The 25,060-nt window shown below is 39.5% G+C and overlaps 1 protein-coding gene across 1 annotated transcript in view; it reads right to left on the minus strand.

The window, feature by feature from the left end:
* LOC126195399 (WD repeat-containing protein 26) overlaps positions 1-25,060 on the minus strand; it is a 161,331-nt gene that overhangs the window by 84,435 nt on the left and 51,836 nt on the right. The window contains exons 6-7 of the mRNA XM_049933993.1: positions 9,128-9,247; positions 1,918-2,056 (exon numbers count right to left, since the gene is read on the minus strand). Of these exons, the coding sequence (XP_049789950.1) occupies positions 1,918-2,056; positions 9,128-9,247 (259 nt within the window). The remainder of the gene's footprint in view (positions 1-1,917; positions 2,057-9,127; positions 9,248-25,060) is intronic.

Below are 25,060 nucleotides of genomic sequence, written 5' to 3' on the forward strand. Positions count from 1 at the left end.
TTTTCCGCTACTCCTCCCCCCCCTTCCCAGCCCTCCGTCTAACCTGCAGCACTTCACTGTCTCCCATCCCCACTATACTATTCCTTCCCCTCCCCACCCCAGCATCCTCCTTACCCCCACCCAGTCGCCATCCCATCACACATTGGTGCTGCTGCTCGCAGTGTGGTTTCAGTTGCCTGAGACTGCAGTAGCGTGTGTGTGTGTGTGTGTGTGTGTGTGTGTGTGTGTGTGTGTGTGTGTGTGTGTGTGTGAGTGAGTGGGGGGGGGGGCATATGCGCGCACTTGTGTATGTCTGTCTATTGTTGACAAAGGCCTTAGCAGCCGAAAGCTATAATTGTGACAGCCTTTTTGGTGTGCCTATCTGCGACTCAGCATCTCTGCTATATGGTGAGTAGCAACTTTCCTTATAATATTGTTACATTCCATCCTGGATTTTCCATTGTTTGATTTTATTATTGGCTGATTTTTTTTTTTTATTGTCTACACACATACGGCAAAATTAAATCATTGTTATAACAAAACAATACTGTTATCGGACTACTGAGAAATCCAACATCTGGACCAAGTTTACCAGAAAGCAGAGGGTCACATTGGTAGACTGTGTCAAAGGCACGAAACTAATGTCAGAATGGGATTCCACAAGGATTAATACTGGACTACTCTTGTTTTCAACCTACATGAATGACTAAAAATGACTAAATGAATGTTGAAAACCTGTAATGTATGGTGATGGCACAAGCACAATTATCACACAGTATAGGCGATATTGGAACACACCTGCAACTGGTTCACAGCAGTAATCTCACAAAACCTAATATTAATATATATTAACTTAGGAGTAAAGGAGACCACGAGCCGAATAGCAGAACCACTGAGTCACAGACAGGCACAGAAAAGAGAAAGAAAACTTGTTAGCTTTCAGAATAAACTCTTTGTCGAGCTTGAGTACCACAGACACGCATACGCACGCGCGTAGTTATTTTGGAAGGTTCTGCCTAAAAGTTTTTGGCTGGATATGGCTCATAAAACTCTTTTCATTATTATTCTTAAGAGAATGCATGAACTTGTCAAACTGCATTTCTTTCAACTGAATATTGCCCGAGAGATAATAGCTCAGAGTCGGTAGAAACACGCTTGCTCTGCACAAAGCCACACGTGGAGTCAAACAAGCGACTATATTTTGGCCAGTATTGCTTCGATGAACATTAAACGTTGCCAATGCTGAGCTGGGACATGTGAGAATGTTCCACTGAACTTTGATTACCACCAATTACAAACTCCTTGGCGCACTGCCTCATGACATAAATTGAATGATTTCACCAAGTTGCTGATGAACACAATGGTGACATTCTGAGTGAAAGCTATACTGTCTTCAAGACCAGTAATACTGAACAAGTCAAGTGTATGATGATTATGCAGAACAGGCCATAGACATGTTGAATCATCAGGCTGCACACAACACACAATTTCAGTCATATATTACAGACAATGCTATAATGACAATATTATGGAAAGGATAGATTGCTACTCACCATATAACAGAGTGCTGAGTCACAGACAATACATAAGCTTAATGCAACTCACACATACATGACCACTGTCTCTGGCTGCCGAGGCTAGACTATATGTTTAGTAGTCTTTTTATTGTGCCTGTCCGTAACTCAACATCTTTACTATATGGTGAGTGGCAATCTAACCTTTTCATAATATTGTCATTATTCCATCCTGTATTTTTCATTGTTTGACAAACAGTGCTACAATTAATATTACCTTTATTAATAAACTTTTTATTGTTTATCTCAAATGCCTTCATATTTTTACATATTTTATCCCAGGCTATCTTTGTGCCTATTACAAAAAAAATTTAAACATTTTAACTGAAATAAAATTCACAATAATGTCCTGAGCTGTACTCACTGGGTTGACATCCCATATCACAATTGTAGTGTCTTTCGATCCAGTGGCAAGTTTGAGACCATCTGGGGAGAAGCGACAAAACCACACCTCATCACAATGATCGTTGAGTATTTGCACTGTTTCACATGGAAATTGATCCCTGCAGAAAACACATCTTTAATTATGAATTGCATAAACAATAGAAATTACAAACAATCTAGTAAACAAATGTACCTCAACAATTTACTCATCTGTGCCAATTCTACAGCTTAAGAAAACAAGCAAGAGCATTAAAGAGGTAATGCAAAATATCATGTTATTTTCAAAACTGATTTAAATTTTACAGTGCCTTTCAGATATCAGTTACTGGCCAAGGCAACCACAGAAAAATCCCTTAATACTGAACTACTTTTGAAAAATTATTATATTTCACCTTTCCAGAAGTTTAAATTTTGAAGAAGTTGTCATCGTTTGAAGGTCTATGATACCACTGATGTTGAGTTAAGAAGCACTTTACTCTGGAGCAAACTGTAGTACATTAAAATAAAATGAAATGATTTTCATCATCTTGATCTCCATAGCTGATTTTAGTTAATATTAATATAAAAGCACCACAGCTTAATTGTTATACATTCAATACGTCATGACCGACTTCATTCAAAAGATCATCATCTAGGTACACTGCCAACAGTCTTCAGTCTTCATAACAAATCCCCACAGAGTTGTGACAGTATTATGACTTAGTTATCTCTCATAAATTAAAGGCAAATTCTGGAACTTGACATTCACATAAACACTCCATTGATTGTCTGGCAGAAGCACAGAGTAGCGAGTGCTATCGCACGCCAAATTGCCTACGCTCACTGGTCACCATGCCACTGTCATGTGATGGATGGAGTGTTTATATGATTGTCATGTTTCAGAATTTGCCTTTAACATTACATTTGATAGCTAGACTTCTTAAGTCATGTTGGCAGTGTAATCTGATGATGTTCTTTCGAACAAAACTAGCCGTGAATCAATAAATGGGTATCAATACGGCTGTGGCGGTTTGTTATTAATATTAATATAGAAATAATACTTTTGGTTATTAGGTTTGCCCTAGACACACCCTGGATATAACTTCTGAAACAATCCTCTTTGACTAACTACAAGCACATGAAAATCAGTTAACAATGTGAACAAATTGGAAGAACTTCAATGTTTCACGAATCTTCAGATTATGTAGTGGAAAAGTCTATTAACTCCAGTTACAAAGCTTGGGGCTTAATACTTCGAAGTGACTGTGACAGTGAGACATTCAGAATATACACTCCTGATGAATATTAGTCCACAGGGCCTTGTTATTGTATTGTTCCTATGATACATGAGTCAATTGCTGGAAATATTTATTTGGTCTATTATAGGACCTGAAGATGATGCAAATGTAACATTCAAACCGGACATCTAAATAATAAATACTTTTAAAATACAGCTGTGGTGGTCCATTTCCATTACTTCTATTGTCAGCTACTGTCCCATGTCCACAAGATTGATGAACTTTCATAAGATAATAAATTGACAAATTTTCCATGTCACATCATACATACAGGTGTTGTAATTTACTAACATAAAATTATTTATTTACAGATTGTTCAAAACAAACAAAGTACTTGAGGTGGCAGAAAACTACCAAAATACAAAACTGGGAGGTTGCAACGCTAATACTGAGCCAGAGAAGACAAAGTTAAAGGAGTATGCTTAGCTCACACAGATTAAACTAAATAAATGGTATTTCTCCTCCAGAATGTAATCTGTTTACATTTGAGAAACTGTGAATGCTGATCTTTTCTCAGTCAACTATCCCACCCATAATTCAAGAACATTTTGATAAACATCAATCGGTCACTAAGTAGAGACAACAAGGAGTGTTTGACTTATGTTTCAGTGACCAGATTTGAGGGTTTCCTGGAGACACTCAGACAGCAATAGCATTTAATCAGCGGTGGAAAACTGGCCGAACTTCCCCGCAAGGTGCCTCCCGGCCAACAATGCCATACGATCATTTCATTTCATTGTTAGTAATTACTCATCATCTCATAAATCGAAGTACAGTTGGTAACCATAATTTAAACCATTTAAAGAACATAGTCGTTGAATTACACCTAATAAATCTTTTTCTTTGTCAAACCATGGAACAGTTACGCATGACACATCGAATGTGTGCCACACACTACGTGGACAACATGAATCGCTGTTGAGAATATTTTTTCTTTGGCATACAGAGCAAAGGAACATTTCAAACTGTAGGAAGAGAGTTAACAAGAAAAATGCAGAGGGAAAAGCCATAAAGACCACTGGTCCTAAATAATTATCAACTACAAAAGAGGAACTGGAAGTAACTAAGGAAACTCAGCTTCTCTAATGCAGTGATTCTACTGACTCCTTCCATCTAATTTTGGGCAATTCTCCTATTTTTCACAACAACAACAAAGAAAAAGAACGATAACGATACCAGACAGAATTATACCCACTTGTGCCTCTCATCTTACTTTTTCCCTTTCCAGTGTCCACTCCCAAAATATGACAAGGATTGGATCCTAAAATCAAAACATCTATCCCTTTTAGGTGTCTGATAATTTGTTATCAGTTTTCTGCAATTCATTTTATTATTTTACTGGCTCTTTACTGAAAACAATACAGCCATTAAAACTACTTATTAAGGTTAGTGATGAGAGTTACATTTTTAAGTATACAGTTATTTTATACATATATAAGTTTACAAATGTGGGTATTTAATATATCACATATTTCAAACTACTTCCTGTAGGTACCATGCTGTTAAACTGCTGATTTCAAAACTTTTCTGACTCATCAGTGTTTTAGCATTTATCAGCAAGGGAATCTGCATTTTTATTTTGCTGTGGAGCATATACAAAGGTGTTAATCTTTCTCAACTAAACATACTGTTTTCAATTTGTATTTGTATATTCTATTGAGCATTCATTCATACCCTCTCACTTTGAATGGAATATGGTATAGTTTGCATTTGGGTCACTGATCACAAATCCAACAAGCAAAAATATCTTTTAACTTACTAAAGTGCATACAAACAGTGGGCCTTTTACACGTAATCATAAACTGAAATGAAGAGCCTGACTTCAGTAGCATATCTAGACTTCCACATAAATTGAAGATAAGGTATCTATGAATGTATATAGTATGCATCATCATGATAGTGAATTCATTGGGACAAACAGGTTAAGAATTCACCTGAATTATTCACTATGCCGGTAACAGATGATTACCTTCCAAAGTATTGTGACATACAGTCTCATCAGTTAATTCACCCATTCCTCAAATGTACACTTCAGAATAAATGGCATGTGAACCTCATATGTTTTCATATGACATCCTTTGCAGTGATTCAGCTTTCCATAACATTGGAAAGGGTACAACTATATCCTTGTTTCTTGTTTCAATGAATGGAAATGTCATACAACAAGTGCATCAGCTGACTGCACAGAATTTCACATTCTATACCACATAGGGCAATAAAAGCAAACGGAAAATTGGAGTTTACATCAACAAAAAGGTAAATGATTCTTCATCGACAAAAATCTGTATCTGTTTGATTATTTTGTAATTTGTGCTGATCAATTCATTATGCAGAATTACCTGATAACTGACTAGGGTGCAAACTATCTGGGTAAACTTATTATCTCTCTTTTTTAAAAAAAATATGTGAGTAGGCCCAGTTATCTTTCATTGCAATCTGATTTTTAAAATTATATTGATAAATAGAGAAAATAACTTCTCTACTTCTGAATATATACGACAGTACTGAAAGTCATGAAAAGCAGTAAGTATTTCTTTATTAAGTGATGTAGGTCATGTAAACTGAGCACCAAGTTTGAGGGATTCTTCCTTAAAATACAGGAAAATACGCACAAGGTGTGTCTAAATAGTTGGCATTCAATCTGAGTTACAGACGGGAGTAAGCCTGCTCCGATCTGCTTAAGGTATTCAACGCCTTTTTCATGACGTGGCACCAAGAGACAAAAGATGGGTGTGTATTTTTTATCTGAGTGAAGAATAGGTTCACAGAATGGTGACATCTTCACTGCAAAGCCAAAGAGCTTATGAACTAGCAATCAGCACAGGAAGTAATCGAGACTCTTTACAGTGGCAATGGAGTCATTTCCTTCATTTTGTGGAATGAGATGATACCGTAAATAGCAAGTGTAACACTGTGACACCTCACAGTCTTAGAGGGCATTAGGAGAAAGAGGTCACAAGATAATATGAAAGCAATCCAAATTCACCATAATCATGTACCACCCCATAGATCTTTGGCAACAAATATGATGGTTTGCAAACAAGTTCATGCCCATGGTCCCCTATCTACTACACAGTACAGACTATGTCATGTATAACTTTGTATACAAGACAAGTATCTTCAAACACATGAGCAACTTTTTAATAATTAATAAAGACCTCATGAGTGTTTTTTTATTTCTTTTAGTACAGTTGCCATAATACACTTTAAGATGGCAGTACATAATTTCTGGCAACTTTCCATATTGCTGCCTTCTGTTATAATGTGAAGTACATTATATTTTGGTTATCATACCAAAGGGAGACTCGATGCAAACAACTACATGCTTATGAATTTTCCTACCTTAAACAATCTAATATGCTATATGAAAGATGACAGACAGACCCAAAGAACAAAATTTGCACTATACAGGAACAGATGCTACAGGTTTGCCTTTTAACGTGCTACAAAAGATCTGTCCTGTCAGCTGTCGATAGAAGTAGCACTACGTCTTCATATATTTCAAAGAATCATCTCAGCGCTGGACTTGACTATGCTGCAGACAGCTGCTAAATTACCACAAACAATAATTCCATCTACATTCTGAATTATATCCTGTAGAAATTATATATATGAATCAAAAAATAATTTTCATAATCATGACATTCGCTACACCTAGTGTAGATTTCTGAGGTTTGAAATATAACAGGACCCTGAACTTCAGATGTCAAAATTCTAGTTTATCCAGCACAACACATATAACGAAAAGTGTCTGTCTGATTTAAAATTTCACACAGTGACAGACTAGCAGCTGAACGGATATTACATTTCTAATGGTTATTTAATTATTAGCACAAACGAAAAAACATAAATTTAAACAAAAGTAGCTCTCATTCTACAACAAGTGCCATGCAAGGCTGCTCCATGACTGAATTCTGCATAAACTAATGTCATATTGCAATACACATTTTTTTTAAAGTTTCAAAACATGCAGCACCAGCGGACTATGCAAAGCACTTAAAATGGGTATTATAACAACTATGAACCAATTAAGCGTCTCATAATATAATGTTGAAAATACTATTATCTCTATCATAAAACAATATTCTTCTTTACTAAAATGGAAGGCCAAGTGTTTTCTTAAATTTCAGTCCTAATTTTTCCTGTTTCACAATAGTGAAAAACTAGCACATGCTGGGTCACATTTCACACAAGCATGAATTCAGTAAAGCAGAGCCACAGCAGCACCTTTCCTTGCTTACACCAAAATGTTCTCTATGTGCGGGCCAGTCATTCAAAGTAGTCTCTTATTCTTATAACCATTTTCTATCTGTAGATAAACATAATGCCCATCTGGTGTTGAAACCCCTATTAGAAAGACTTAATGGTCTGGCAGGCAAGTAAATAAGCATGGCAAATTAAAGATCAACTGGAAGGGAAAAAAAGTTACAATTTTACTGTCATTTAGTGATGGAGCAAATCTTTCTGACTGGGTGAGGATGAGACAGGAAATTGACCATGTGCTTGAAAGTAACTATTGTTTTATTCACCTGAAGTGATTTGAGGAAATAACAAGACAAAACAAAAGCCACAAGAGCTCAACAGGGATCTGAGCCCTACATCTCCCAATAAAAGTCCAGCACCTTAAACAGTGCAACACCTCATCTGTTAGCAGATCAATTTGCAGTTGGACCAGTGGCTAGTAGAGATTGCAACTCACTCAGTGACAAAGATATTTCCCAGATCTTAGCTATGTATGATCCAAATTTTAAACAAAGATCCCCCAAAACATGAAAATGTGTGTGCAGAGAATGTTATAAATACACCATTGACAGGACATGTAAGGAACTGTTTTCTTTGTAAATGTGGCACGCTAATTCTAGGAAAGCTAAAGATCATTTTACTTCACATGAAGAAAACTACTGAATCCATACTTGCTGAAATAAAAGTACTTTTACTACTTAATTTCCACATCAAATCTCTCACCAGTAGCCAACGAAGATAGGTACTACCAACTAACAACATTAAAAAAATGCAAACAAAGCTCACTATGCATCAAACAAGTTATAATCATTAACCCCTTAACATACTGATTTTGTTTTCAAATTATGTTACAAAAACTGATTTTTTTTAAAAAAAAGCATACCATAATGAATGACATTACATATAGAAATACAGAGATAGTTCTTAAAGCTCAAAATAATGAGTTAAAAATTTTGGAGACCACCAACAATAAAACCCCAAGTATACTCGTGCACTGGAATTTTAGCTAAAATATCCTGAAACTTGAAGTCATTTTTTAGTTTCTGTGCAGGTATGAAGTCTAACCATATATTTCACAACAGTTTCCTGTGAACATAAATCGTGGAGGAGCTGACTGGAGCACAGTGTCTGCATTTATCTCACACCACTGGTGATCACTTGTCACTCAGCTGATGAATTGTCATCACTTTCGGCCTCTAATGAAGTAACATCACATTCTTCACTTTCTGATCTGCAAAATACAATGTCAAACTCAGGATCACTCTAGCCATCCTTTTTTGAAAACATTGCCTAATGAACATACAGGAGAGAGGCTGAAAGTGTGTGTTTTGTTGTCGAGTACCCAAAGCTGCACACAGCAAAGATGATATCTAGTGGCAACCACCTCAACCAAATCACAGCAGCTGGGATACAAACATACGACCAGATGCTCTCTAGTGGCTGAACACTTAACTGTCAGTGCTGAAACGGGTATAAGCGGGGTTTTATTGTTTTTTCTTTAAGGTATGTTCTTAAGTTGCCCGAGTATGCTTGGGATTTTAAGTTACTGTCAAAATAAGAAAAAAGAGATATCATGGTGTTTTATGTTAAGAGGTTAATAGTGTTAGTGACATTTCAGCAAGAATTATTGTCCCTTTGTTGCTATCATAAACAATAGCAAACATTACTTGCCTGGAACAATGGTGGTCAACAAGAAGCGAGACACCCGCAAGCCCTTCTTCTGTTAAGGTGTTGTGGTAGGGGCAACTATGCTTCTGGTGTTCCACTGCTTGGCACAGCAGCGTATGGAGTCTGCACACAACACAGCACACACTAATACTAAGATAGTGTACACAACAACACCAAGAGCAAAACTACCTGATTTTAATGTATCTGTGTATTTTCAGACAATGAGTACTTAGCTGCTATTCAAGTGTTACAGTTATTATTATGAACTCAAGTGAATAGTACCAGAAACAACAATTAAAGTTTTTTTTAAAGTGATGGCATCCCTGATAATTTAGATTCAGTAAAGGTACTAGGGTAAGATATCCTAAAACTGATAGAACTTTCCAAAAACTGATACACCCAGCCCATGATAATATCTCTCAAAAATGTTTCTACTGTTTGTTATGCTGCAACCATTTAGGAATAATCAGTCATAATTTGTTTTTTCTTTAGAAACTTCACTTGGGAGGCAAAAAATCATTTTGAGGAACAGCACTTTCAGACTGAAAATAAATGTGCACACACCTCTAGAATACTGCCACACTTTTGCAAATACTGATTATATATCCACCAAATTTGTGTTACATACACAATTTTCTGTGTTCTATCTGCTGAATTATTAATTATTCTCGCATTTATTATATAATGCTAATTATCAAGCAGTCAATATAATCCTTAAACATGATACACTCCATTCCAAAATATGATACAGTCAATTCCCAAACGTGATACAGTGGTTGCCTACGGCCCAGCCACCAGTTACACATGGGTGTACTGCGGTCTGCCCTTCCCATACACCAGCAACGTAACTGTGGGGAGACATCATATCTCCAGCAGCAAACCCACAGCTGAAAAAGAAAAGCCTCAAAACAAGAAAGAAGTAGGCCAAAATCAGAAGAGCCAGAAAGCTACGGCTGTTACCAAAGCTGTGTTAAGTACATAAAAGAAGAAGCAAACTGGGGAGACTGATTCTGATCCCAACATCTCTTTGAAGAGTGATGACAGCAATAAATCACCACTAGATCCTATTGCAATGAAAGATCCAGCACGTGTAGATGTAGAAGATTATATATTGGCTACATTTCAAGCAGGAAAGAGGAATCCATGCAGCTAAAGATATGTTTGTATCATACAAACAGTACTGGAAAATGACCTGTTAGTTATGTCTCAACAGAAAATAACAAAATAATTTTTCATTTAAATGAAAAAGACCTTTCCAACAATGGAAGGTTGGAAGATAACCTCTCCCCTAAATCCATTTCCCTCCTCATCCCAAAGACAACCTGCACACCCACTTTCTGGGGCTCCAAAATACCAACACACACAACAATCCTGGAAACCACATTGTAGCTGGTTATTAGGCCCCCACTGAAAGAATTTCAGCCTTGACTGACCAACACTTTCAACCAACTGTCAAAAATCTAGCCTCTCAAATCAAAGATATCAATTGCTTCCTTCACTGACTCTTCACAATCCGCACCCCTTCAACACTGTTGATTCCACTTCCCTGTACAAAGATACTCCTCATGGTCCTGCCGTTCTTGAACACTATCTCTACAAACATCCTTCAGACTCCAAAGCCATTGCCTCATTGCCCACACACCTTACTAACTCCATCCTAACACAAAACTACTATTCCTTTGATGGAACAGTATACAAACAAATCTGCAACACAGTTGCTGGCACTAACATGGAACCCTCCTGTGCCAACATGTGTAAGGGCCACATCTTCGTAGCCTCCCAAACCCCTTGTCTGGTGCAGTTTCACTGATAATACCTTCATGGTCTGGACTCGAGGCCAAGACACCCTTTCCTCATTCCTTCAAAACCTCCCATCCACTTCACATGGTCCTGCTAAACACAGTGTGACACTTTCTTGGACGTTGACCTACTCTTCTCTGATGGTTCCGTCCATACCTCCATCCACATTAAATCCCCCAACAATACCTGTATTTCAACAGCTACCATCTCATCTGCAGCAAAAAAATCCCTCCCATACAACCTGGTCACCTGGGGACAAGAACTCCACTGCCCAGTACACTGAAGGTCTCACAAAGGCCTTCACAGACAGGAACTATCCCTCAGACCTAGTCTACAAACATATTTCCTGTGCCATATCCCGCACACACCCCCAATCCTACCACCACCTCCAAGAACCAGCTAAACAACTGAGCCACATCCTTTTGTCATGGCTTTTATTATCTATCATCATCCCCTAAAGTGAAAGACATCATACCTAAGATACTTACCTCTCTTCCTAAAATGGTGTCCTCTTCCCCACCCAACCTCCACAACATCCTAGTCCATCCCCCTATGCTACTCCCAATCCCAACCCCTCACCACAGGGATAATATTCCTGGAGAAGACCAGGTGCAATATGTGCACAATCCATTCACCCAACATTTCCTATTCCAGTCCTGACACATACTTATCCTATCCCACCAGAGGTCGAGCCACCTCTGACAGCAGCCATGTCACATCCCAGCTCTGCTGCAACCACTGCACAGTTTTTATGTCTGTATGACTATCAACAAGCTGTCCACCAGGAAGAATGACCAATGCCAAACTATGGCCAAGACTAAAGTGAAACACCCTGTGGCACAACATGTAGATGAACATAACATGCTTGATCTAAATCGCTGCTTCACAACCTAGGCCATCTGGATCCTCCCCTCCATCAGCAGTTTTTCTGAGCTGTGCAAATGGAAGTTATCCTTACAACACATTCTCCACTCCCAAAATCATCCCAGACTCAAGCTATGGTAACCCACTGACCACACACCCTCCACCCAACAGTTTCTGCCCCCCCCCCCCCCTCCCCAATCCTATCACCACCTCCCGATTTACATTCCCTCACCCTCATTGTGTGCCACACTCTGTCAACACACCTACCTGCATTTACTCCTCTCCTTTCCTGCTCCCCATTGCCCCACACCCCATTCCCCTGTCCTTACAACCTTCTGAGACTGCACCTGATAGCTTCGCCCTGCTACTCTTTAGTTGCACACTCCGGCAAGTAGCTCTATCTCCTCTCTCCCCACCCATAGTATGCTAGCCCTACCCCGTCCCACTCCGAATTGCTTCTTGCATCCCATGCAACAGTTGCATTCTGGCCAGAAATAAAAGTCATGAGTGCATGAGATTTCCTTGTTTTTATGAATGTGTGTGTTTTTATTTTCTGAAGAGGATTTGGCTGAAATATCAATCTGTAACAGTCTTTTTGTTGTGCCTGTCTGCAGCTCAAAAGTTTCATCTCTATGGTGAGTAGCAATCATTCTTTTTCATAATACTGTTAAAAAGACATTTCTCTTATTAATGAGACCAATTTGATAGGGAAATTGCCGATTTCTTAAGTTGCTACTCACGTGGAAAATGTCAAACAAGAAATCTGTTTTGTGTTTAACAGCCCTGTTGAAGTTCATGAAAAAATATGAGACAGTGATCTACTTTTGCGTATCTCTTATTTTTATGTTAGTGTCAATACAATAAGTATAATTGCAAGCAATTCTTATCCATTTCTAGCTGACTAAACAGTATCAAAACTAGGAGAAAATAAATAAAGAAATTTCTGTCATTCTACCAGCAGGCGTAGATTTCATGTCATTGTCGGTTTACATTGAACTGAATTTTAGACTACAAACACTAGAGTTATTCCATTTTCCATGTGAACTGTCAATATAGAACATTGTTGAAGCTGGCAGTTGTAAAACTTGCATGCTATCATCAGTTTACACAAAACAAAAATAAAAAAACTATAAAAGAACACATTGTAAAATGGAGTATAATTTTTATAGAAGATAATTATGCAACACTCTCAAATGTACACATGAAGGAAGGTGTCCCCCACTCAAGTGAATAGCACAGAATAAAAATAATCCAAACAGCAGTCAGTAAAACTGACATGATTGCCTGCAGTTCTCATATCTAATTTAAAAGGGTAAAAATATAACCTATTACAAAATAGATGCTATGAGATATTAAACTATTACATTCATTATACACTAGAGAACAGATAACTGCAAAACAAGTGTGTCTTTCTTATCATAACTGATAATTGCTCTTGTTCAGCTGATGCACTATTTTATACTCAAATCTAAAGATAATAATCTTTAGTCTCAAAGTGACTCACACTCACAAGTAACAGACTAGTGTTTAGCATCCATGTCTGCCTTGATGATACCAGTGATGCATCACTAAAATTGCTTTATTAGAAATGCCTTCAGAAACAGCATTAGTTGAAGTCCATAGAGCCCATCATTTACTATATTACATCACAATGTCCAGTTTCTCTAATAAAAATAATAATAAAAATGCTCAATTATAAACTAAATGTTTATATAATTTGTTTCACTGAATCTTAGTTATGAAATGACAAAATAAAATTAAGCTCAATACCTGGATTTACACTAGAGAATTCTTCACATGTGGTGGTACCCCAATTTTTGTGAATGAGCAGATAAATTTAAAGATGGTGAATAAACATTACATAATCCCAGAAAAAAAAACTGAATTATCTACATCCTAACTGCCAGAAATTTACTTCACAACAACAATCATTAACACAAATAGGACACCAAGTTGTAATTTGTTTATTTTTATGAACAAACTGGAGGTTCTACTGAACAGGCTCAACCCATTAAACATGAAGACAGATGCTTTGTGATCATTTTTAACACTGATCCTCCACCCATGGGGAAAAAAGGCCAGTACTGAGAGGGATGCTTTACCAAATATAACAAAAGCATTATGTCAGGTCCCCACAATATGCTTCCCAAAAAGATCAAGAGCAGATATAAATTTCATCAATGATCAAATATATATCTCAGGAATAAACTATGTCTTCCTTAGAAATGAATTGTGCCTTGGATACTGTGACCATGAGGCATAATTACTGTTTTTATTTTTTCATTTATTTATGAGGTTCCATGGAACAGTGCGAGCCAAAGCAGTGTGGTCATGAAACAAGTAGGTGCACAGCTGACAAAATGCCAACAAAAATTTATAAACAAACAAACTAAAGAATAAATAAAACATGAAGAAAAAATTGTCAGCTAGTATACAAATGAATAACACATTATAGCGAAAATTTCTCAATCACTCCTGTACAGAATAGGAGTGCCATAAGTAGGGACTTGAAAATGTAGAATCAGTTTCTGGCAAAATTTGCCTTTTTTTTAATGATTAGACAAACAAATTTAAAAGGTTGTCACATTACATGAAGATGAAGCCTTAATGTTATGCAGTAACTTTCTGGTGATTGGGGAGTCTCTGACTGGAATGTTTGCTTTTGCAAAAACATCAACAGTTTCTTTTCTGAAATGGTGTTTGGTTATTTTCCGTTTTGGATTTACTTAGGTTCTCAACAAACAACTGTTTCTGTCAAGCAGCAGCATTCTCCCGCTGGTGAACTGAGCACTTAGCTGATTTAAGGTGTTTCTCAACATTATTTTTCTTTTTGCATCCAGTTCTATAATTACAAAGTCCACAAAAAATTTTGACCTTTTGTGAGCATTCATAGATATGCAACTCACACTTGAAAATACTACAAACAGAACTGAGAAAGCATTTAGCATAGATGTAGAACTGAAAATAACTTATTTACACGTTAGAGATAGAATTTCTGTGCAATCAAAATACGTGGAAAGGTTTTCTATTTCGATCACTGTAGTGCTGACACTATACACTGGCAGGCAGCCATGAGCATAAACAAACAAATTATGACCACCAGAGGGGAGAGGAGTGGTAGACGGAAGCAAGTCCTGCCCCTGTCTCGCAGGGCAGGAGCCTACACCCATGTTCTGAATTTCACCAAAAGCAGAACTGACACTGGGTAACAGGTATTACCAATCCCTTCTGACATGGACATGAACATGTTTGTTTGGGTGCACGACAACAAGGTCTTTAGTGCCCGCACAAAAACAGACTGACACGATTGTCAGAAAAATACACAAAACAGGAAGATAAAATAGCATGTAAAACACAGGTAACAAAAGCTGGAAAACTATGTGCGTACCCGCACAGAAACACAGAACAAAGTATTGCATCAGTAGTAAACCATTAACGACACAGGAAGAAAGTGGTATAAGGAGCTTAGGCCAGAGTCCAGACACATCACAAAACTTTAAAACCTTAGTCACACTCATCTCATCTCATCATCAGCTAAAATAGGGCACTAATCCCCATCAATATCTGTTTCCACCCTTGCATCATGATACAAAATGAATTTCGTTAAAATATAGCGGACACAGATGTACACACCACAAGCACCACAAAATGGGGGATCCTTTCGCCGTACTAAAAAGCTATGTGTGAGAGGGCAGTACCCAATTCTAAGATGCGTGAGTATGACTTCATCCCACCTGAGCAACTGGCAGGAGGAACACCAAGGCCGGGCTGTTGACTTCACCAACTGCAGATTACTGGCCGTTACCACCAGCCATACCTCATCCCACAACTGCATGCACTTCCTGTGTGGTGCAGAAACAACAGCCTGCAAGGGAATGGGACACTGTGCTACATAGGCCTCCTTGGCAGTCCAATCGGCCTGTTCATTTCCCCATATCCCTACATGACCTAGCACAAAGCCAAATTACATCTGCTTACCTTGCCGTTGGAGCAAGAACAGTTGGTCATATATCAGCTGGACCAATTCCTCATCTGGGTACAGGTTCTGTAACGATTGTAAGGCACTACGGGAATCAGGGCAAATGAGAAACAGTTTGCCCCGAATACAATGCATCTGCTCCAGAGCCTTCAGGATCGCATGGAGCTCTGCCGAGAAAACGGTATACTCATCAGGAAGGCGAATCCTGGTGACATGATCAGGGAACACGGCAGAGCAGCCAAGGGAATTCCCTTACTTGGAGCCATCAGTGCACAGTATTGTGAAACTGTGATGCATATCTAAAAGGCTAAAAGACAGAGATTTAACTGTAAAGTCTGATGTACGAGCTTTCTTAAAATTCGTCAAGTCTAAAATAAGTTTGGGCCTTCGGAGAAAGCAAGGCGGAAATCTGCTCCCACCGCAATGTAAAACATGAAGATCAGCCCCACACATCTCTAGAAGGCAATCCCGTGCATGAATCCCATAGGGCCTCATTGCCCGTTGCTGGTTACAGAAAAGCCTTGCCCGTGGAAGCCAAGTAATGGTATGGTAGGTATGTGTGAATGGTGTGGACAGTGTTTTACAGGCCTGACACACCCTAAAAAGCTGTCTGCACAGAGACTTGGTATGGGGCTTGTTCTGAATGCCCCATTGGACAACCGAATCCTTTCATGGTGCACCACATCCAACATCTTTAAGAGAGTCTCACAGACCCATACACCGTGCACTCATAATTGAGCCAAGATCACACAAATGCCTTGTAAAACTGGAGCAGACAAGTCCTGTCCACTTCCCATGTACTGTAACTAAGACATTTTAAAATAACTGAAGCCTTAAGTGACCATTTTTTCATGTCCGTAAGATGCGGTAAACATATAAGCTTAGAGTCAATTATGAGGCACAGAAACCTCACTGTGTCTTTAAAAGTAAGGACAATAAGATTCAAATCAGGACTGTGTGAAGGTCAGTCCATTACAGGGATGTTATTGTCCTGTAACCACTCTGCCACAAGCTGTGCAATATGGACATGTGCTCGATCGTGTTAAAAGATGCAATCACCATCCCTGAATTGCTCTTCAACAGTGAGAAGCAAGAAGGTGCTTAAAACATCAATGTAGGTCTGTGCTGTGATAGTGCCACGCAAAACAACAAGGGGTGCAAGCACCGTCCCTGAAAAACACGACCACACCATAACACCACCACCTCCGAATTTTACTGTTGGCACTATGCACACTGGCAAATGACGTTCACTGGACATTTGCCATACCCACACCATGCCATCTGCTTGGCGCAATGTGGACCATGATTCGTCACTCCACACACCATTTTTTCACAGTTAAATCATCCAATGTTTACTCTCCTTACACCAAGCAAGGCGTCATTTGGCATTTTCCAGCATGACGTACAGCTTATTAGCGGCTGCTTGACCACAAAATCCAAGTTCTCTCTCCTCCTACCTGTCACAGTACTTGCAGTGGATCCTGATGTAGCTTGGAATTCCTGTGTGACGGTCTGGATAGATGTCCGCACAAGATCTTCAGCATGATACTTCCAAGAAATCTTTAATCCACCCCCAGTCCTAAGGATTTAAAATTGTTGAGATCACTGACTGTCACACCCACCACTACACAATAAAATTTTGCTTTTACAACAGTGCCATATCAGAAACTGCACACATTGCATTTTGTTGCATTAAGCATTAAGAGCAGTCGAGTATTAATCTTATCTCTCAAAACTACATGCTGATGTTAATGGCAACTTTATCAGCTAGATCATTTGCATCATGTTCTGCGTCTTTCACAATAACACTTGTGCCATCTGCAAAGAAAACCATTTTTGAATCTTCTGTCACGTTTACTGGTAGATTACTGATATACGTCAACAAAAGCAATAGCCCAGAACAGAATCCTGTGGCACACATCACTTTACTTTATGCCAGTCATGTCTCTGTTTAATTACAATAGATTACAACTTTCTGCTTCCTATTTGGCAAATATGAAGTGAATCATTGTTGATCTTTTTCCCTAAACCCATATGTTCCAACTTATGTAAGGTATTGCATTTTCCACATAATCAAATGCTTTTGTTCAATCAAGGAAAACGTGACGGTCCTCAGCCTGTCATTTAGCCCTGCTAGTCCATCATATAAAAAAGAATAACACTGCACTTCCTATGAATACTCCTCTCCTGAAACCAAACTGTAAGTGTAGCAGCAAATTACATGCATTATACAATGTGTTCTCAACAACTTTTGAAAAAAGCACTGATAGCAAAGAAATTTGCTGGTAATTACCTACATTATGAAATGCATTTACAAATTACAAATGTGACTGTACAACAGCTATAGGATTTACTAGTAACATGTGAAAATTTGTGTCGCACTGGGTTTCATGCTTTATGTGAGCAGTCGTCTTAACCACTTCAATTATCCAAACGTGCCTCCAGGACTGACCCAAACTTCAGTTATGTCCTAGTATCATATGTTACTAGTATAATCTATAGCCATTGCACAATTGTATTCATACTTTGTGAATGTATTTCATAATTTAATCGGCTGTCAATGATCAGGGAGTGTATGTTCCTTTGAAAATAACACTTGATAATTTTCATGGTGCCTGGAGCCACAGTCATGGTAAATTTTTTGATTGTTACTACCACACCTGTAATAGTTTTTATTTCATTCTTATACAATCCAGATTTCAGGGTTACACCATTTTCAAGTACAAAAACTGGAATAAACAACAGAAGCATAAATCACAAAAGCAAGAAACAGGGCAACCTTGAGAAATAATGTATAAATACAGGAATTCTTAATCTTATTTATATTACAACAGACATCAAGACTGGTATGAAATAAAAGCCCATGTCACATAAGCATATCTGGTCGTATAGTCCAGATCTATCATTAGAAAAAGTGAGAACATCTCTAAAACATCTAAATAAGTTACTGGCTTTAATTTCTGGACCTTATACCACAGCTATTATATGAAACAGGTACGCACCACACTACTGTATCCGAACAACTGTAGTGCACATAGACAGAATGATCTTCCAAAGATCACCTGAAGCACATCAGAGCCTGCACAACACAATCTGTGGTGTGTTAAGCTACATTCACACTGAGGGATTTGTCGCAGAAATTTGTGCCCAGCACACGTAGCCAATACGGTGTGGCACAAGTTGCAAGTTCCTTCAACATCAGCGCTAGAATTCCAAGAAATACTCTCTTCTGGCACATGAGCTTGTGTCCATGTGCTCACCGAAAACACAGCACAAATCCCAGATACATTTTCCACTGCACATGTGCAGTTCATGGGCTGACTCATCCTACAGCTTGGGGATGTGTACAAGGAGGTTACAATTGTTGTTTACATTCAATGTGCTAGCAGTCCTTTTAGTAGCAGTTTGCGAAGACGGAGTGGTCAAAAATTAATACCATAAAATTAATTGAAGAACTTCACTAAAGGTGTTCATTGAGGGATCCCACATTCCACAATTATAAAAACTGCAACACAAAACGGGATGCAGTTCACCAGGTAGCATGTTTATTCAGTGTTTCTGAGAAAGAATTGGACAGCAAACTACATAACCTGAGGTCACAATTCCTCCATGAGTTCAATAAACGAGCTTCGTCGAAGACATCAATATCAAATAGAAAAGATGTGTATATTCCTAAATGGTATGCCTATGAATTGTTGTTCTTCCTGAAGGATATAAACAAGCCAAGAATGAGTTCATTCACGTTTGAGGTAAGCTCAAGCATATTTATTTTACATGATTTTCAACACAAATATTTATTTACGTAACAATAAAAATGTAAATTTGTTGTTTACAGTTGTGCATGAGAAAGAAAAAGAAAACATTTTCTATGAACTTGATTATTATCACTGAACTATCCTTGATACTGAACATACAAATACTGCCTCTCCACTTGTCTTCATCAGTAACAAAATATGCTGCCAATTCACTTCTCATTTGGTTAGCATCTTTGGCAGTACTTCTGCCAATTCTTGATAGCGATGGAAGTGGTGGGTGGTCTCTCCATCTCCCAGGTTCTCAGTCCCTCTTTCTATGTTTTCAGAATCAAAACTGCCAGGCAGTGAATAAATTAGGCAAGTTTCTCAATTTTTTCTTAGGAAATTGTGAAAGGAAACACAGCATAAACTAACAATAGTTGCCTTATGCAAATCAAGGTGAACTTGTTTTTGCAGAACACGAAAAACAAACGACAGTATGCCACAGGCACTTTCAACAATTCATCGGGCTCTACTGAGCCTATAATTAAATAGTATTTCTTTGCTGCCTTTGTAATGACTACATGGGAAGGGTTACATGACATGTCCTTGTAGTACAAAGGCATTGTTGGCAACAATTACATAGGGGGTGGGCACATCTCTTCCACACAGAGGTTCCGGTTCTGGTGTGTGTGCAACTCGTCTGCTTGAAGGACTTTGTTGAAGGTTGTACGATTCAATACACCTCCATCTGAAATACATCCTTTCACTCCCACATCTGCATATAGAAACTGATAATCTGCATCCACTAATGCCATTAACACAGTGCTGGAAGTGTCTTTATAGTTGTAATATGCGCTTTCAACATGAGCAGGATTAACAATTTGCACGTGTTTTCCATCTAAAGCCCCAATGCAGAGAGGAAAGTTCCAGCAAACCTCAAATTCTCGTGCAATTTCCTCCCATTGTGCTTCAGAATTCAGTACCTGAAAAATGATAAACAAAAAATCTGAAGGAAGTTTTCCCTTTTTTTTTTTTTTTTTTTTTTAGTGTATATGGAAAGAGAGATGTGAAGAGCCATCAACATCACTGGAAGACAGACAAAGTACTTCAAATACTAATTCAGAGCCTTTTACTAATCCTCCACAAAAGAAGGCTAAAGTAACACACACATTCGAAGTTTTGAAACATACTAGTGAATAAATGAAATGAAATGATCATATGGCATTGTTGGCCGGGAGGCCCCATGCGGGGAAGTTCGGCCGCCGTATTGCAAGTCCTTTTTAGTTGACACCACTTCGGCGACTTGCAAGTCAATGATGATGAAATGATGATGAAGAGCACACAACACCCAGTCATCACGAGGCAGAGAATACATTCTCAGGAAAAAGGAGTACAAGTTCAGTTTGTTTTAGAACTACGTAGAATGTGAATTTCAAGAAATTCCCAAAAAAAGTCTTGCTATTCTAAAAATGAGGATAAGAGACTTCATTTTTGCCGCTAAAACTGCGGAGCTTGATGAATTTGAAAGTGAGTCTTCCAGTACAGCGACTTAATTAAACTTTCATTAGGTTTGTTTTGTTTTGTTTTGTTTCAGGGTACCCATGTCAGAACCGTAGAACATGAAGAAAAGAAAAAGGAGTTAAAAGCCACTACAGGTTAACCCCAACTGACGAAACTAAAGACACGTTAAGCCCAGCTGATGAAAGAAAAGGCAGCTAACAACAGGAACTTGGCAAAAGGTCCATAAAATACGACACAGAGAAACAGAGGCCTTGAACTAAAGATTGAATGTCCGCCACATTGCTACGATGGATAAAAACGTGAAATGGGTTTGGCAGCTTGTGCTTCGTTCACTAAAACGGCCAATAATCCATACAGCAAACATGAATGAAAACATAAGTGGTTAAAAAAAGGACATTCCATCAGGAAATGGTGAAGCGTCAAAGGTTGAGGACAATGGGCACAAAGATGTGGCGAAGCACCACTTAACAAATTGTGATGGCTAACAAGGCAGTGCCCAACATGCAACCTAACTAAAATGATCTCCTCACAGTGAGAGGGCTAAAAGGTGGTCATCCAAGCCGCTGGGGAGGCCTAATTCCCAGAGCTCATTCCCATGAAGGAGGACCATTGGTCATGCCAAAGTGACACCACCTGCTGACAGACGGCAACACAGAGATCATCAGAGGGAATGGAAGAACTAGTGGGCCTTGGCAGCATCATAAGTGGCCTCTTTTCTCATCATTCCAAAGTGAGCAGGAACCCACATAAACATCACAGTAGCTCCATCAAGAGTGAGCAAGTGACAGCTTTCCTGGACCCATTGCACTAAGGGATGGCATACAGCACACAGAGGCTCTGAAGGGCACAGAGAGTGTCGGAGCAGACGACAACTGAAAAGCCTGTGTCTCCAGATGTACTGTGTGGCCTGATACAGGACAAAGAGTCCTGCTGTAAATACTGGGCAATGTTCTGGAAGCCGATACTGAAAATTGTCAGTGTTCATGACAAAGGCACACCAAACACCACACTCAGTCCGAGAGCCATCAGTGTACAGAAAGGTACTATTGCGAAGTTCCATGTGAAGATCATGAAACTTACGGTGATAGAGTGAGGCTGTAGTAGTGTCCTCAGGAAGCGAATGAAGCTCAAGGTGAACATGGGCCACCGCACAAAGCCAAAGTGGTGAAATGTTCACAGCTATCAGTGGCAGGCAACGTGAAGTTAAGCTATCGGAGCAAGTGCTGACAGCATATTCCAGGAGGTAACAGAGAAGAGGGACACACCCCATACTGGCTACCAAAGGACTCATTGAAGGAGGAGGCATAGGACGGGTGGCAAGGCATGGCAAATAAATGGCATACATATCCGCTGAGAAGAAAGTCACGGCGGTACAACAGTGACAGTTCGGCAGCTTCTGCATATGGAAGCTCAACAAGGCTAGTGTACTAGGCACCAGTGGCCAAACAGATGCCTCAATGGTGGATAGTATTGAGATAGCATAAGAGGAAAGAACGTGTATATGCATAAACAAAACACTCCTAATCTAATTTCAAACAGACAAGGAACCGGTACAATGGAGGAGGGTGGTCCAATCCACTCCCCAGGAAGTACTGCTGATGACACGTAGGACACTGAGTGACCGTGTACAGTGGGCAGCCAGGTAAACCCTAAGGAAGAATCAAGAAAGTTTCCTATCGAGCATGAGCCCCAGGAATTTCGTACTTTCAATGAATGGAAGAGCAACAGGCCCAAGATGTAAAGGCGATGGAAGAAACCAACTGTGCTACCAGAAATTCATACAAATGGTTTTGTCAGTGGAAAAGCGAAAGCCATTGTCGATGCTCCACAAGTAAGGACAATCGAGACATTGCTGAAGACACCACTCAAGGAGACATGTCTGTTGAGAACTGCAATAGATCACAAAATTGTCAACGAAAAGGGAGCCGGAGATGCCTGGTGGGAGACCGGCCATAATAGGATGAACGATGATAGCAAAGAGGACAACACTCAGGATAGAAACCTGAGGCACATTGTTTTCCTGGATAAAGGTGTCCGAAAAGGCAGAATCCACACATACCTTGAAAACTCGCTCTTTTAAAAACTACTGAAGGAAATGAGGCATGCAGCCACAGAAACGCCACTTGTAGAGTACAGAGGATACCAATCCTTCAGTAGGTGTCATAGGCTTTCTCCAAATAGAAAAACACAGCCACAATCGGTATTTCCACAGAAAACCATTCATGACATGGGCTGATAAAGTGATAACATGTTCAACTACAGAACAACGTGCTCAAAATCCACATTGCACAATGGTTAGTAAATGGGAGACTCAAGCCATCTTACCAGCCTGGCATGAGTCATACATTCTACCACATAACAAACAAAGCTGGTGAGAGTAATGGGCTGATAAGGAAGGTCTTTATCCTTACCGGGTTCAGATATGAGCATGACACTGGCTTCACGCCAGCATCTGGGAAACATGCCCTCTAGCCAGATGCGATTGTACGTATGAAGGAGAAAGTGCTTACCCACAAAATAAAGGTTCTGCGACATTTGGATGTGAATATTGTATGGCATGGCAGTGGAGGATCAGGATGAAGTGAGAGCATGATCTAGCTCCTTCAATGTAAAGGTGGCATTGCTGCACTTACAATTCTGAGAAGAGAAGGGTATTGCCTGAGCCTCTTCCAGTCATTTCCGATGGAGGAAGGCAGTGTGATAGTGGGTGGAGCTCGAAATCTCCACACGAAACTGGCCCAAGGTGTTGGAGATAGCAATACAGACTGCTACGAGATCATATGCTATGGTCAGGCCGGAAATTGGGGAATTGACCTTGGTCCTAGAGTGCTGTCGGAAGCTGGTCCATGTGATGGAAGAAGGAGTGGAACTGTTCAAAGAACTAGTAAAGGAAATCCAGCTAGCTGTTTTGCTATCCTAAAGAATGTGATGACACTGTGCATGCAACTGTTTACAACAAATGCAGTTTGCCATTGTAGGATGATGGTTAAAAATGCAGAGAACATGTATCTGTGAGTGAATTGTGTTGTGGCACGCCTCAGTCCACCACAGGACCGGGACATGGTACGGTGAAGAGGAAGTGCAAGGAATGGAACATTCTGCGGCGGTAAGGATAGCATTTGTAAGATATTCTACCTGGTCATCGCAACTGGGGCAATTAAGTTCGTCAAAGGTCGCCGGAGAGGAATTAACCTTCCAAACAGCCTTAGAAAGCCACTTTTTGGGTGTGTGTGTGTGTGTGTGTGTGTGTGTGTGTGTGTGTGTGTGTGTGTGTGTGTGTAGGTGAGGTAGGAGTCAGCAAATGGATAGTACATGGGAAATGGTTGCTTGAGTATGTGTCAGAGAGAATGGAACAATAGAGACGATGGGCAAGCTGGGCAATGCAGTAGAAGAGGTCCAAATGGGAAAAGGTGTGCATGGTGTCTGACAGGAACATGGGTGCTCTCTTGTTAAGGCAGATAAGGTTAAGTTGATTGAGAAAATTTTGCCATGGGGGCACCTCTCTGACAGGTTCTGGGAGAACCCCAAAGGAGATGGTGCACATTAAAGTCACCAAGCAGCAGAAAGGGGTGACAGAGTTGCCCAATAAGATGGAGGAAGTCAGAATCTGGTGACACCGAATGACAGACGGATGTAAACGGTACAATGGGAAAAGGTCAAGTGAGGAAGGAAAATGTGGATTGCAATAGCTTGAAGCCGGGTAGTCAGGGAGATGGGTTCGCTATGAACGTCATCCTGGATGAGTAGCATGACTTTCTGATGAGATGGAATGCCATCCTCAGGGGGAAGATCAAAGCAGACTGGGAAGAAATGCGAGAGCCCAAAGCGGTCGTAAAGACGCAATTTTGTTTCCTGGAGGCAGAGAACAAGTGTACGCTGTGATTCCAACAGCAGCTGTAAGTCCACTTTGTTGGATCAAAGGCTGTGAACCTTCCATTAGAGGAGAGTCATGACAAGGAAAGGGAAGGAGGAAAAACATGAAGGGATGTCACCTCAGTGGCTGCTGAGTACCAGCTTTCAGAGATTCACTACTAC

Source organism: Schistocerca nitens, chromosome 7 (assembly GCF_023898315.1).
Source record: "Schistocerca nitens isolate TAMUIC-IGC-003100 chromosome 7, iqSchNite1.1, whole genome shotgun sequence".
NCBI lineage: Eukaryota > Metazoa > Arthropoda > Insecta > Orthoptera > Acrididae > Schistocerca > Schistocerca nitens.